The sequence below is a fragment of the Hydra vulgaris genome, chromosome 15 (genome assembly GCF_038396675.1).
Source record: "Hydra vulgaris chromosome 15, alternate assembly HydraT2T_AEP".
Taxonomy (NCBI): domain Eukaryota; kingdom Metazoa; phylum Cnidaria; class Hydrozoa; order Anthoathecata; family Hydridae; genus Hydra; species Hydra vulgaris.
Window position 1 is genome coordinate 29840574 of NC_088934.1, and position 17401 is coordinate 29857974.

At 26.2% G+C, this 17401-nt stretch overlaps 1 protein-coding gene across 1 annotated transcript in view; it reads left to right on the forward strand.

Moving 5' to 3' along the window:
• Positions 1–7489: 7489 nt before the first annotated feature.
• LOC136091427 (uncharacterized) overlaps positions 7490–17401 on the forward strand; it is a 139405-nt gene continuing 129493 nt past the window's right edge. Inside the window, exon 1 of the mRNA XM_065819005.1 lies at positions 7490–7683. Coding sequence (XP_065675077.1) covers positions 7627–7683 — 57 coding nt within the window. The 5' untranslated portion in view covers positions 7490–7626. The remainder of the gene's footprint in view (positions 7684–17401) is intronic.

Genomic DNA, 17401 nt, shown 5'->3' on the forward strand with positions numbered 1-17401 from the left:
TGTCTGGAAGTTAGCTCAAAGATCAAAAAATGCTGGATTCGCCCCTGGTTCCAACATTACATAGTTTGAAGTTTTCATAAGTTAGATATTTACGTACACCTTCGTTCACATTTTCTTATACAAAAAGTACAACGAATCTTTCGGATGGAATTGCGGCCGTGAGTTCGGTGCAAAAACTCATGAATGAGTAACGGCAGCAGCATTATATTCGATATTAAAATATTGTAGGATATTCAGGACTACAAAATTTTCCAATTTATTCAATGCACTATCTATTGATAAACTTTTGTCTGTTGCAAACATTTTTTCATAACTTTCAGAATTAGAAGTAAAATATTTTTTCATGAGTCCTGTCAGCGCCGGATTACTCTCGGTGCCTAAAACATGGGGTGGGTAGGAACAAGAGGGGGTTAGTGGGAATAAAATGGATGTGAGAATTATAATTTAAATCTTATAGACGAGTGAGGGAGATCCTAATAGAAGGGTGGGTGGGGTTTTTTCGTCGAACGCGAATAAAACAGTTTTAATTAAGTGTGATTTGCAGTCAAATGCGTATTTTTTAACAGCTGTTTCATCATAGTTTCAATAGAGTTTAAATATTTTTATATAAGTTTTATACAATGTGAGAAATAAACGAAAGCCTAACTTTTGACAAATTGAAATTTACAATATTTTTTAAAGGTAAAAACAATGAAAGTTCTTATTCTTATCAGTGACTGAAAGTGAAGTCATAGGCACTGAACTTTTGGGGGCCCCATTATTTTTCAATGCTATTTTATATCAAATTGTACGACGTATTCTTTTGTTTGTTTGTTTTGAACTAATAAAAAGTTCATTAATTTAAAAATGTACAGAAATATTACAAGTTGAGTATAATAATGAAGTAGAAAGTAATAAAAATTATTTACTTTATTGATTGACAATAAAACTTGTCTAAATATAACATAAATTTCAAAACAAAGTTTAAAAATTTAGAAACATTTAATTGTCTAAACTTAACGTAACACATAATTTTGTGGCTCAATGTATAAATCAAAAAAATTGATTTATTTTGATACCTTGCTAAAAGCCACAAGACCAATGCACAAAAATAGTTACAACCGTTACGATATGAAATAAATGAATTAATTCTAGGAGCGTTGTTATTTTTATTTTATACCAATGATATTCATATCACATTTCAACATTTACTGATTTAAAAAAGTTAAGAAATGGTTGAAAGCAATTAAATTTTGAACTGAAAAATGTACAAAACTAGTTTAACACTTATCAATAACAATAAGTAATTAATAAATTTAGCATTAAAGAACTCATATCTAAAAAACAAACAAAAAAAGCGCTATAAATAAAAGAATTTAATAGAATTCTAATTAATAAAAACCTGTCATGGAGAAACCATAATTGAATTAAATAAAATATATCAGTAGTCGTATTGTAAAACTTAAAGTTCTCTAACCTTCTAATAAAACTTTTTTTCTTAAAAAAAAAAGGAAAAGATTTTAAAAACTTATTAAACCGGAAAAAACGCATCATTAATAAATATTCTTTTTAAGAGTTTACTGTCAAAACCTCAAACTAGTTTAAAATTTTACTGCAATATTTGCTATTTACTCCAATTGATTCTTTGAATCCAGATATTGTCACCAAATTTTCTAAAATACAGACCGTTTTGGTTACCTTAAAAAAAAATTTATAATGTATAATGAGTAGTAAATAACGCATGATTTCATTATTTAAATGTTATAAGGGAAATTATTAGAGAAATAAGTTCTTACCCATCCACGGTTTGTTTAAAACGAAACAACTTGATCGTAATTTCTCTCTAGTGTTTTTAAACGTGTCCAATTAAGATTTTTAGAAATGTTAGTTTCAAACTCACTGTTTGTAATAGCTAAACACTTTTTATAAGTATTGCTAAACTTTAAATATGATTTCTGGTTTCTGTGTATGACTTATAGTTCTCCACTTAAAATGTGATGACCCTGAACTGCTACTAAGCTTGGATCTATTACTAAGATTAAAAAATGATTTTTAACTTACGCTATTCAAAACATATATTAAGAAAATGATATTATTTTCAAATTACTTATAACTTAAAATTATATAAAATAGCTAACAAAGGTTTTTTTATTATTATCACTATTTTTGCTTTTGAAATTGTTTAAGTAAAAATATTTCTGTTAAACTAAAATAAATTTATTTATTATGAAGTCTCTTATTTAAGTAACATGTCGTCAATGACGTTTCATGCAAGGTGAAGAGCGAAAAATATATTTGTATACTTTGTAATATAAATACTTCATTAGCTATTTTTTTATTTATGCTTTGATAAACGAAATAACAATTTTTACCTTTAACTTAAGCACCACTAATAGTTGATCAAATAAACCACTTTAAGAAATTTTAATTAAATATAACAATTTAATTAAAAAAACCATAGAAAACTCTCTTGTTGTTAAAAATTGAATTAAAACTACTATTAAAAATGTTACCATAAAACGTTTTTGTTTAGCATAAACATTTTTTATAGTAATTTTTAATTTTATTCAAAAAAATAATTGCAGAACATTTCAGTATATTTAAAAAAAATTAGATTTTCCAGGACATTCCAGGACACTTGTAAAAATCCAGGACATTCCAGCTACTGTGGCCACTATGAAATATATTCGTAAAATTTATAACCAGATGATAAAAAAAAAAATCTTAGATTTTGTAATGGCATTTTAAAATATAAAGTAATAATAAAATGAAAAAAGGCATATTGTTTAAATATTGTTATATAAAAGAATTTATATGAAATAATATCATAATACTAAAAACCTTTCCAATGCATGCCATCATTTTTAGAACTGAAGCATGCTGAACTTCGCATTCTATAATTAAAAACAACAACAAAATGAAAAATCATTAATAAAATATTAGTAAAAGAGTAATTGTTTCTACATTTACTAATTAGAATTAAACACTGTTGTTTGAAATATAAAAACAAACTGAAATTCAAAAAAAAAGAAAACTTTTTATATTTTTGTACCAGGTCTAAATCTTCCAGGTGAAAATTTAGGCTGACTAAATGTTACCTAGTTAGATCTTCCAAGTAGATCTAACTAGGTAACACGACCATTAGGAGAGCATTATTAATTTAAATGAAGTTGCATTAAGTTAATTAAAGTTTAATAAATAAAAAAAAAGTGCACAATAGGATGGTGGTAAAAGAACTCTTTTTCAGTAAGTTCCTATGACTCTACAAAATATTCCGCAGTAAATTCCTATGACTCTACAAGAGTTTTTCCAAAGTATGTTAACTCCAAAAAAAGGAAATTTTATAAAAGTTTCGAAAATAGTAAATATATTTCAAAATACATGTCAAAAAAGTACACATTAAAAATGTTTTTAGGTTTTTAAATTATTATTTCAGTTTTTAAGCAATAAAATCTTAATTAATAAATTTTTTATAAAATAGTTATTTTTTATGAAATTTTTATATAATTTTGCTTCATTTGAGACTGAATCTTAAAAAAGAATTTTTAATTAGGGACAATTGAATCTTTCAATGCTATGTGGCACCATTAAATGATGGAATATTCTAAATACTTTTCGTACACTACATAAGTATATCAATAGGAATATAAATAGGGGGTGTCTCAGAAACATACTGAAAAAAAATTTTCTGTAAACTTCTGAGTCTTCAGAGCACTACCCTATTAAGCAATTTATAAATATTGGGTTGGGGAATAAGTTCATTCGGTTTTTTTCAAAGAGCTTTCTTTAAACAAAAAACGATAATCATAAAAATAAATTTGTTGATGCCACTCCGCTAAAAATCACCCGGTCTGGTGTTGAAGAAGCTGTTTTGAGGTCTTCTTCAAAATCAAAGTTAACACCCCTCATTTGACTTGACAAGGAGCGGAAAAGGTGATAATGGAGCATGATAACTTGAACTTGTCGGTCTGGACATTTCAGTCAAATACCCTCATTTACGCGTCATAGTTGGGCAATGTAGAGCTCCTTGTTGATCGTTGCGTTCCTTTCAAACATTTCTCAGAGTATCATGTTTTCCCAGTCCCACTAATCGCAGATCATGTCTTTTTCAGGTAGAGATCTTTCTTGACTCTCAGTATTAGCGTGTCTCGTGGGGCCACACACTCCTTTCTTTGTTTCATTTTGATGTACAGGCACTACTTTTCATCTCCCGTGACAACTCGGTACAAAAAGCGCTGTTTATGGCCGCGTGTTGCTTGATGGCGCATAAAGTGTTGAGCAGCGATTTGACAATTTTCTTTGTTGACTTTGTTAAGCTTGTGAGGCACCCAGGCTCCAAGCTTTTTGGCAAATCCCATTGAGTGAAGATGATTAAGAATCGTCTTATGATCACAGTTCATTTTTTCGGCTAGTTCATGACTTGTTTGGCAACCATCTTCCTTCAAAAGTGCCGTGAGATGCTCCTCATCGATTTCTGTGGGCAACCCACTGAAAGGTCTTTGAGGTCAAAGTCACCGTTTTTTTGGACTTCGCAAACAATTTCTGTGCTGCGCGATTACCTATGACACCTTTTCCATACACGTTGCATATGTCATGAGCGGCTTCAGCTGCTTTTTGACCGCGATGAAAAGCAAAGAAAAGTAGGCGTCGAAAATGCTGATTTTTGCCACCTGGGTATGCCATTTCTAAGGGTGAAAAATAGGAAAAACTAAAAATATTCAAAAAAAACAGATAACATAGTTCTGTAGAGCAGAAAAGGCACTGTCTAATGAAAACAAATACTTTGCTCAACAATAAACAAATCCTTTAAATAATCCACTTTGAGAAAAACCGAACGAGCTTATTCCCCAACCCAATATTTTAATTTTAAAATTCTTTGTTGGACTGTTTCTTAAATAAAAAATATTTACACAGTTAGTTTATTTTTAACATTGACCTCTTTGTTGTGTTGCTTATTAAATAAAAAATAACTCTACAAGTTAATAAAGATAAATAAAAAATACAAATATTTTGTATTTAACAACTTCTGATACTAACTATCTGATACCACTGGGTGGCAGCAATGATTGGTTGTTGGTCTTATCACAATCCTAAATCTTTCAAAATTTAAAAAAACAATTTATAAAATATAATCTTAATTATAAAAATATTTTTAATAAAATTGTATTTGAAATTTTCATATAAAAACTGGGACTGTTACCCTTGTTACAAGGACTTATTTATAATTTGTTTTTGGCCCCTACCCCTTTCCTCTTATGCTTGTTATGCATACAAACATACTTACATACATACATACATATATATATATATATATATATATATATATATATATATATATATATATATATATATATATAATATATATATATATATATATATATATATATATATATATACATATATATATATATATATATTTACATATATATATAAACTCAATCAAAAAGATTTCAAAAAAAAAATTTTAAAATTTATTGCACAGAAGAGTCTACAGAAGATAAATGTTAGAAATGTTGTTAAAAAGAACAATTTTGTTTAAGCAAGGTTGACTTGCATGTCTTTTTTTTCGCAAAATTATGTCAAAGTCTATTTGTTTTGACACACTCAATACCTAGCCTAGCCAGGTCGTTAAGGCGATCCTGACTTATGGAAGACTAGAGATAATTTTTAATAAGTTTCAGCTTACTGAAACTTCTTTCTGCTGATGCTACTGTTGCTGGTGTCATAAGAAATATCCTCAAACTGGCACTAAGGTTTGGTAATATACAGGGTGCGGAAAAAGTTCCAGTACAAAAATATAAACAGCAAAAACAGCAAAAGTTCCTGTACAAGATGAGAAACAAGTTACACTTTAACTTAAAACAAAACAATACTAAAAAATGCTAAAAGAATACGAAGGAATACAAAAGAATACTAAAAACACACTATATGTTCACAGAAAAAACCATACAGATAATTTTTTTAAATTATACTTTTGTACAGAAACATTTTCCACACCCTGTACTTTCTAATTCGCACTCTGCCAAAGCATTCAATATTTCCAGTGCACTTAGATGTTTTGCCCCGAAATTGGCTTTATGAATCATTATTATGTGTTAAATTTCTTAAAAAAGTCTTCACTGACTATATCTTTAAAATATTTTTTGCGAACATAGCATTTATTAATTCCTCCTCTAATACTTTTTAATAGTTCCAAAGAAAGCTGATGGTTTCAGAAATCTGTTTTTTTTTGTTTTTTTTTTTTTTTTTTTTTTTTTCTTTTCTTTTTTTTTTTTTTTGTTTTTTTTTTTTTCACTCATTTTACTCGCATTTTTATTGTGGAATTGTTTTCTGCTATTATTTTTAAACAATTTAATTTCTATATCAAGGCCAGATGCAACCGGCTTAGCTTTATTCCACATTGCTTTCCAACTGTCATAAATATTTCAACCTGGATACCTCTGGTCTAGGATATCGAAGTACTAACCACTCGGCAATACAGACTTTAATTCAAGCAAAATTTTAAAATTATTTAACAAACAAAAGATTAATCAACCGTTAGAGATCATAATGCTATTTCGCAACGCAAGTAAAACTGCGAAACTTGATATAACATAATGTAGTATTTAAAATCGCATATTATAATATTTATAATAATATACTAAAGTATACATTTGCATGCACTTTCGTTTAAAGATATTTGCGTAAATTTTTGTTCACGTTTTCTTATAAAACAAAGTACTCTGACACTTTCTCGCCATTACCTCGGTTGCAATGGCTGCCAAGGGTTTTGTATCAAACACATTCGAAGGGACACTACTACTAAGTTTAGTATTATTTTAAAGATTAAGTCTTATTTGAGATTGGGAATGACTGGTGATTGTCTTAATAGGTTGGCGATTCTATATATTGAATCTGCACTTACTATAGATATGAACTTTTATGACATTGTAAATACATTTGCAATAATTACCCCGTATCAAATTACAAAGTTATTTGTAAAAAGAGGGCGCTTCATGGATTAGTGCCCCAGCGTGCCAAAACAATAATCAAGTCACTGAAGAAAAAATAAATATTGCGTTCTGTTATAAAACGATCTGAATTTTGTAAAATTAAATGTTCTGGAGTAGTTGAGAGCGGTTTTATATACAAATATACATAAACATATATACATATATGTATATATATATATATATATATATATATATATATATATATATATATATATATATATATATATATATATATATATATATATATATACATTTAATATATACATATAAATATATATATATATATATATATATATATATATATATATATATATATATACATATAAATATATATATATATATATATATATATATATATATATATATATATATATATATATATATATTTACAATTCGTCTATGGCATAAAATGTTTTAATCAACTAAAAAGTTAAATATAGGAGATTATAAAATCGTTGTTAACTTAAAAAGAACTTTAACAATTGTTTTGAATAATTTATTAATAATTTCAAAAAATTAAAAGTTTGATTTTTATCAATGGCTCAACATCAAACTAGTAAACTATACTAATGAACCGTCAAACCATTATTAAATATAGATAAATGTATGCTCAAAGCATTTACTTTACAAGAACATGTAGTAATGAAATTTGCTTATGTTTTTATATTTAACTGAAAAAATAGTTATGTTTGTTAGAAAATATATGAAATGGGTAAGGAGTTTTTTTTAATTTACTCGACAATGTCTTAAGTATATTTTTATATTAATACAGAAATGCTTTTTTTACTTTATTTATAAATTTTACCGACCACTAAAAGTATGTTTTAAAACAAATAACCATCGATGTAATATAGTCTATAAAAATACATAACATAGACATCGTTTACTTGTAATATATTATATTTCAGCAATTATACCTTCTAATTTTAAGGTTTTCCAAAACAAACATAAACTTAAAAATAAATAATAAATATATATATATATTTATATATATATATATATATATATATATATATATATATATATATATATATATATATATATATATATATATATATATATATATATATATATATATATATATATATATATATATATATATATATATATATATATATATATATATATATATATATATATATATATATATATGTAATATATATATATATATATATATATATATATATATATATATATATATATATATATATATATATATATATATATCTATATATATATATGTATATAAATATATATATATATATATATATATATATGTATATATATATTACATATATATATATATATATATATATATATATATATATATATATGTAATATATATACATATATATATATATATATATATATATATACATATATATATATATAGATATATATAAATATATATATATATATATATATATATATATATATATATATATATATATGTAATATATACATATATATATATATATATATATATATATATATATATATATATATATATATATATATATATATATATATATATATATATATATATATATATATATATATATGTATATAAATATTTATATATATGTATATATATTCAGTTTTAAGAATTAAAAAGCAGCAAATGAATAAATACAATTGTAACTAAACTGAAAAAACTCAGGGTTTCAACTCGCACCAAGTCAGAGGCAGATAAAAGTTTGTTACGTTAACTCTTACGCAACTGATTAAAAATCAGCTATTTTGGAGTTTAGATAAAAAAGAATTGAAAAGGTATAACATAAAACTACTAGTTAAAACTTTCTGGATAATTTTTTTTTTTTTTGCCGAACATTTGGTTCATGATAATATATAACTTCTTTGGTAAATAAGGTATTTTTGTATAACGGCGAACGTAACAACAGTTATTATCAAGTTAACTTGATGTTCAACGTAAACTGCACATCTTAACATATGGTTAGATATATGTCCACATTCTCCCTGCTATCTTTTTAACTCGACTATATTAGACTTTTACTCACAATCATTATTGCTTTTTAAAATCATTAACATATGGCGTATGCGAGGATAATGATGTTCTTTAATGAGTTTAACTCGTCATTGCAGGCCTTGGTATGTGGCATATAATGGCATTTAGCCGGAGGGGAAACTAAAATATCAAATATTCTATTTTCTTAGTTACTTGATTTAAATATGCCATGATAACATAATCAAAAGTATATAGTTTTTTAATGTAATCTAAAAGAAATATGCAAGAAATACAAAAACAGTTTTTTCGATAAAAACGTTTTCAATACAAAATAAAAGAGGCATTTATAGTGGTAACCAAACGAAAAAGTTCTCCACTATCATCAAAAAAATATCAAGAATCTCATTCATATTAGTATAATCTAATCTATTTTTTAGCGGTTTTTTAAATTTGATTTTTGAGCGATCTGTAAATTCAACTAACAAATGGTTAGAAGCACCTACTTTAAAAATTATAAGTTTTTCCCTATTGCTAAAGATATTTTGAAATATTCATAATTGCTGATTAACTGCTATGCGAGTCAGTCGTCATTTGAAAGCTAGTTTTATCAACTCACGAGTGAATTGCAATACGGTTTATTCGGAACGAAAGTGTTAAAAAGTTAACAGACATGGTTAAAAAAAAAAAAAATCGGTCATTTAATTTTTATATGTGAAGGTATTTTTCATCAAATAAAGAAAAAGATGATGAAAAATAAAGAGCGCAATCACTAGTGGGTGAGAAGATTAGAATTAGCTGCAGATTAAGCTTATAGTAAATTGTAGTAAATTATAGTATACATATATAAAATGACTAAAGTATAACCTAGTATTAAAAAGTATAATCTAGTAAATTATAGTATACATATATAAAATAATAAAAATGTAATCCAGTGAATGGTAGTATTCATATATAAAATAGTAAAAGATTAAGTTCATAGAAAATCGTAAGCAGAAACATTTTCATTTGTTACATATAATCATTATTTTCGTCAAAAGATATAAAATCACGCTGAATTCATAAACCAGCTCACTTAGTTACTTGGTGTCGTTTAGACAATTTTTAATTCATTTCAAATTTTGTAGACGTATTAATCCCAAAAAACAGCTTTTATAAAAAATTCCAAAAAACATGTTATAATTTTCCTACAACTAATAGTGAATCTAAAGGACATCAATTTGGAGTCTTCATATAAATTGCGCTCAACAGCGTCAACTTAATTTTTGTCAAATCTTTTGAAATAGATTTGTTACTTCCTTGCTACTTTTTAGTGTTTAATGCAATTGAGTCATTAGTCCATGAGCCGAGTTTTATTTAAATTATTTTTTCTCAAGCGAAGATTTGTAAAATCTAATAGGGATTAATACTAATCATAGTAGAATTGCTCGCACTATTGCAGAATAAAATTTGCAGAAACTTTAAGTTTAATTCAGCTTTAATTAAATTTTTGACCGATCGAAATATGCACCGATCAAAAGCTATAATGATAATTTTAAATCAGATTGCATAAATCATCGATAAAACATTTTTGAAAAAATTATAGAGCTAAGAGTTACGTTTTTTATTTGATGTAGACTAAAATATCTATCGTATATAGTTAAGTTAGTTTATTCCGCCGTTAAAAAAGTTTATTATGTGCAACAATATAAAAAAGTACAATTGGCTGGAATAAGAAGAAGGCGTAAATTGGTCTTATCACCGAATCCCAATAGTAACGCTTATAAGAATCCGTAATGTATAAGCAACAACATTTAAAAAATGAAATTTTTTTTTTGAATTAAGAAGCTCCAAGAAGACCTTATGGTTTTGTCACAGAGCACCGCGGAAGTGCATTGAACCAGGAAGTTGTCGCTTCCTTCCTTGCCGTGACGCAAAAATATGTCCAGAGCTCATTTTAAACCCGGGTCTCCTGCATTTATAGCAAGCGCTCTAACCACTGCGCCACGGCCGCACATCTTTAGAAGTTAAGAAACAAAAAAGTAATAAAATAACTAAAATAAATAAATAAATGAATGAAATGTAGTAAAAAAATGACGAGAATAATAATATTAGCACTTTGAGGTTACTTGGTTTATTTTTGCTTATTTAATGAAGCCATTATTGCTGACTTTGGTGTTTTCTGCATATTGCCGTCAAGATAGCATAGAAATAGTGGCACTTGTGCTAAATGAAAAGAAATAACTATATCACAATCAACTCATTTCTGCAAATAGATTTGAAGCAGTTGCCTAAATAAGTCACGCTGCATTCAATGTTCTATCCTCCCTCGGTCAACCTTGATTTATTTTTTTCTTTGTCATATCAACAAAAAGTATAACACAAAAAGAAAATTAGCTAAGTACATATTAAGAATTTTACACACGTTAATTACAATATAAATATAATATAATATAAATATAATGTTGAAATATAATGCAATATATCAAAGATAAACAACAACATAAAAATATTAGAGTTTTTTAACAAAAAAAAATTAAATAAAAATAAAACTGCGACAAAAAGAAGTAGTGTCAATAACTACTTTTTTATATTATTTATATTATTTATGTATTTATTTTAAAAGAGATATTTTAAATCAAAGTCATTTTGTAATAAGAGACTCCTTCATTCTTTCCTGTTTTGTTCAATTGTTCCAAAGAGATATTTTGAATATTATTTTTTTTGTATTTTTTTTTGTATTTTTTTGTACTTTTTTGTATTTTTTTTGGTAATAAATTTTAAAAAGTGTTTCCATAGAAACGGTCCACGGTATTGGATTTGGTAAGAATTTAGTTTTGAATTAGTCTTTGGTACCATAAATTTGTTAATTGAAAATTTAGTAGGATACTTGTGCGAGATTTCATTAAAGTAAGACTGAAATATAATAAGAGAAAGCCCATGTTTTATTTTAAACATAAATTATAGAACTTGGTGTATATTAAGTTTAAAGATACTTAGGGCACCAAGCTTTCTTAAAAGAGGTTGGCAATAAAAAGTTTTTTGTGCACCAAATACAATCCTGCATGCGTTTTTTTGCTTACTATATCGTTTTTTTAATTTACATAATTAGTACTACCCCATACAATATTGCAGCAGAGATAAAACAATGAATAAACGAAAAGTATATTTTTTTTCAAGGAAGCAGTATTGAGATATGGTTTAGTATTATATAAAACAAAAATATTTATTGAGATTTTCATTCTATGTATTTTATATGAGGTTTTCATGACAAATTTTCATCTAGCATTACTCCTACAAAATTAACGATTGGTTCCCTTTCAATAAATGCTTTATTGATTAAAAGATAAGGTAATTTTAGAGGAACATCATCACCTTAACTAGGTTTGGAAAGTAACATAAATTTTGTATTTTCTACGTTTAACGAAAATCTATTACTTTTAAACCACGTGTTTATTTTTAATAGTTCTTCATTAAATATTTTAAAAAGAACTTGTATGTTTTTGTTGGAACAAAAAAGATTGGAGTCGTCTGCAAACAATATAACATTTAAAATATTTGATGCTAAGTACAAATCATTTGTATACAATAAAAATAATAATGGTCTTAAGATTGTCCCTTTGGGCACACCATATGTAATGTGTTTTTGTTTTTCAATTTTTTTTATAAATAATACATTGTGACCTGTTCGCCGGGTAATCTTCAAACCAAAGTAAGTTTTTATTTCTTACTCCAAAGAGTTCCAGTTTTTTTATAAGTATTTTATCGTTAACAGTTTCAAAGGCTTTTGACAGATCAATAAAAACTCCTAAGGTTAAATAGTCATAATTGGATGCATCTGATACACGATTAATCAGTTTGATTACCGCATGGTTAGTTGATTTGTCTTTTTAAACCCAAATTCATTATTAAAATGTTTAACATCAAATAGTTATAAAGTCTGTTATACATAATTCGTTCCAATAATTTTAAAAAGCAAGGTAAGACGGAAATAGGTCTATGGTTGGAAATATTAGTTTTGCCACCAAATTTAAAAATTAGAGTGATTACGGCAACTTTAAGTTTTTTTGGCACAACTACTAGTTTAATGAAAGGTCGAAAATATGAAATAATGACAGTTCTATAATATCAAAAACTGAATTAACAACATTTTTACTACTTTTTTCAATGCCCGCACTTTTATTATTTTTAAGACTATTAAAAGTTTTTCTAATCTCGCTTAGATTTACTAGATTCTTCCATAATAGTATTACACGGTTTAATATAAGATTCAAACTCTAAGGTACTTGGCGGAATTTTACTCGCCAAATTAAAGTTAATGGATTATTATTTGATATAAATTCAGATTAAATTTTGTAAAAGGCATAGTTTAATTTTGTAAACTAAGATTTTGTAACTTTCTGCAATGCCAAGTCAAGCAAGTATTCACGATTAAATCGAAAATTTGTGCGCTAACTGTGTCTAAAACAAATGATTTCAAAGTAGATTAAAAATAATTGTTATATTTATATTACTTTAAATATAAATGTTATAATTACTTTGTACCTTAACAATAGGTACGATGATTTTTTGCCTAATCTGCTAATTTGGTTGTTGTATAAAAAAGATCCACTTAAAGAGCAAACCAAAATTTTAAAAAATCTAAATGTGTAGCACATGTGTCTGCCTTTTAGAAAAGGTTTGCCTTTTTAATGGTCGCAAATAAAGTTCACGGAAAACCATTAACAGCAAAAAATTGAGAGAGCAGCCAAATCAATTGTTTCTTGAGTTATTTTTAATAAAACATATCCCCTAAAAGAACTACTCGACTTGCTAAAGATCTAATGGGGCTTTAATTACAATTACCCAAGGTAGATATTTATAGATATTTACGTTTATATTTAAAGAAAGTTTTTTATAAGTTTCTAATCTCTTTAAAAATAAATAATATAAATGTTTTTAACAAAGAAACGTATATTACCTTTATTTTTAAATTTCCATACAAATTTTATTATTAAGATAAAGTATGTATGGTTGATTTTAGTTCAACTAGGCGCCCCATAAGTGACCATTCTAGCTCTTGTAAGTGTACATTTAAAACGGTACTTTCAAACAACGGTATAAAGAAAAAGGCCGGAACTGTAAATCAAACATCAAGCAGCAAGGTGGAGGAGCAAAGTTAATATAAAAAATGTATAAGATAAGGTCAACACTTATGTGATATCTTAACCTGAAGTGAAATAAAAATTACCGATGGAAAATTAGAATCTGTTAAAGTTCGTGTTGTTGCTCACTGCGATGATTATCTGTTGTTGCAATGTATTCAATTTTAAGCTTATAAAGTTATGTCAACCAATTCAGTTTTGCTAAATTTTTAGTGGAATATTTTGTTAAGCTTAGAATTGATGGTGTAAAGGTTTTCTCAAGTTTTGTTTGAGAAACGTTAACACTGCGTTAAGGGTTGATAACAGTAATAGTAGTGTTTATAAATGTTGACATATTTACGCTTTGCATAAGCCAAGTAAAACCACGCTTCAATTAGCCAATTACTGCTTTTGCCTTTAGAATGAAAATGGTGCATACAGCAATAAAAGAATTATAGTGAAAATTGTTGATATTACATAATATAACACTCATGTAACCTTTTTTTAAAATAGTGATTCAGTATCACAGTAATCTGTAACTTTTTGAGGTCTATGTAGCAAAAAATAACAAAATTTAAACATAAACTGTCATTAATTTTTAACTAGTAAGTCAATCCGGCTAAAATTTCATCCAGAGTTTGGTGTGGCCTCATATGCTGCATTTTCAAGTAGTTTCGTTTTATGTACTGGTTCATATTCTTCAGGTTTTTTTGTTGTCGGGATATAAAGTCAAAATATAATTTAATTTGAACATTCAAACTAAATTATTTTCCTTAGCCAAAATTATTAATCTTCAAAGTTTGCATCACAGTTTACCTTTATGTGTATCTGCCCAGTGGCGTTCTTGGCTCAGCTGGGTTGTCATTGTCTATGGCAACCGTGCACAATAAACTAGAAGTTTTTCTATTGCCTTGAAGTAAGCTTTCATTATCTGCAATATTCCAAGACGGAAAACTAAACTCTTAAAAGTGCTCGCTTTTGTATTTTTAGTCTGTAGCTCAATTTTTGTAATAGCAAGATCGTAAGTTAAAACAATATATTTTTACCCGTTCTCATGAATCACCATTTGGCTTTGAATTATGGTCCTATAACCGTATTTTTGTTTAGTGGTAAAGTACTGCTTGTTGTTATAAAACAAAAATGTGCTTGAAAAATGATTTTTATCCAATAAACTATTATAAACTTTCCACATCGGTATGTCTTATAGTTGCAAGTATTGTGAAGATTCAGCGCAAAATCAATTTCTTATTAATAAAAGATCATGTAATACTTTTTACATCATCTTTTTATTTCTTTTTGCAATTTATCGCATCAGATTGTGATTATGTATTAACTTGTTTTATTTAACAAGAATTTGCAAATTTACATAAGGTAAACAATTTCTACAACTTGTAGAAATTGATTACCTTACTGGGTAAAGTAAACAATTGCTACAAGTTGTAGAAATTGATTACCTTACCCAGTAAACAGAGATTGGTTCAGAGTTGGTCAATATTTAATCAAATTTGGTCGAAAAACAAATAAAACGTTTAGCTGCCTGGATGGACTAAAAATTGATCCTTGATTTGAAATGCATACTTCAAACTTTTTTATATACACGTTTACTAAATTTCTATCAAACGTATAAAACATCGTTTTACGTTAGTCAATATTGTAAACCGTAATTAAACGTTAGCATTTATAGATTTAAAATCTGCACTTTAAATCTTTTAATACATAGGTTAATTAAACGTTGAGCAAACGTTTACAGTATTGCCTTATATAAGTCGTTATTCTAAACGCTTGATCAGCGTTTAATAAACGTATATTATATTATAATATAGTAATATAGCCTTTGGTCAGAAAGCACTTATAATAACTTGAGTCACGCAGTTTAAATATGCATTATTAAAACGAAATTTATATATTAAAAAAAATGTACTGCTAAAAAGTATTTTTTATTGGATAAGTAACTAAAATAGGCTTAAATGCGTTTTCAAGATCCACTTCCTTACAACAATTAAAAGTAAAACGATTGATAAATAAGTAGTATACACGTATCGGGTGCGCCACTTTAATTCATAAAAATTAAAAAGCTTTTTTCGCGACAACCTACCTTCCTAAATGCCAACAAATCAATGAACTCCGATGTTTTAGAAATTATTGATGACCACAATGACACAGTTAATATATATATATGAGTTGCAGATCTCTTGTTATAAAAGTCCTGCTGCAAGAACTTTTTTCGTAAGTTTTATGAACAGTTTAAATTCATTTTGTAAACGCTGGTATGATTGTGTAACAGTAGGAATTCATCTTTACTATAATTAAGAGGTTTAATAACAAATCAATTATTTTTATATTTTTAATGCATTTTAACTTAGTTTAGTTACATTTGCTATAAAAAAGAGCTGGTAAAAACCGCTGCTTATGTTATGTCACAACGTTAAACATGTTTGTCTCGAAAATAAACATGGATGGTACGGTTTTATAATATAAAAGTATAGTATATGTAGTATAGTCTAAAAGTTTATAAACATTCTAATAGTTATGAAAATATAAAAATTAGGACCAGATCTTTTATAACTCTATATTATTTATAAATTTCATTGCTTTCATAACTATATCTTTTTTATAAATTTCAAGACCTATATAGCTTTTAATACTTATATAAAGTTAAAAAGTTGTAACGTTATTTTGATATATATATATATATATATATATATATATATATATATATATATATATATATATATATATATATATATGTAATATATATATATATATATATATATATATATATATATATATATATATATATATATATATATATATATAAGTTTTTAAACTTTTATAAATTGAAACCACGTTAACTAAATCAAAGAAACTATTAGGCATGATTTAAAAGTTTAAGATACGTTTACTTAGACTAAATATAAATATTTTATATACTTTAACTAGACTAGGTTTAAACGTAATTAAGACCAAATCTGAACGCTTTTACAAGCATAATAATCCTATAATAGACGTTCTATATACGTTTGTTGTAAACGTTAATCTGGATTTCATTATAAACGGATAATCGACCAAATCTAAACGTTTTGTTAAAACATTGATTTGACGTTTAAGAGACGTTTGTGTGTATACTATAGGGGCTTGATGACAAGGCCTTTGTCTTTTTTTTGCTTATTTTTAATTTTTTTTATTTAAATATTAATAATGATACATTAGATGGCAGCATATCTTCTGTAAGTTTCGGTTTTTATTGAACTTCCGTTTTTATGGAGAAACATTATCAAAATTCCAGTTACGTGTGCGAGATTGGAATGCCGAAACATTGTCATACTGTAATTTCTAAAACATTGCCTACATTATTATTTATTTAC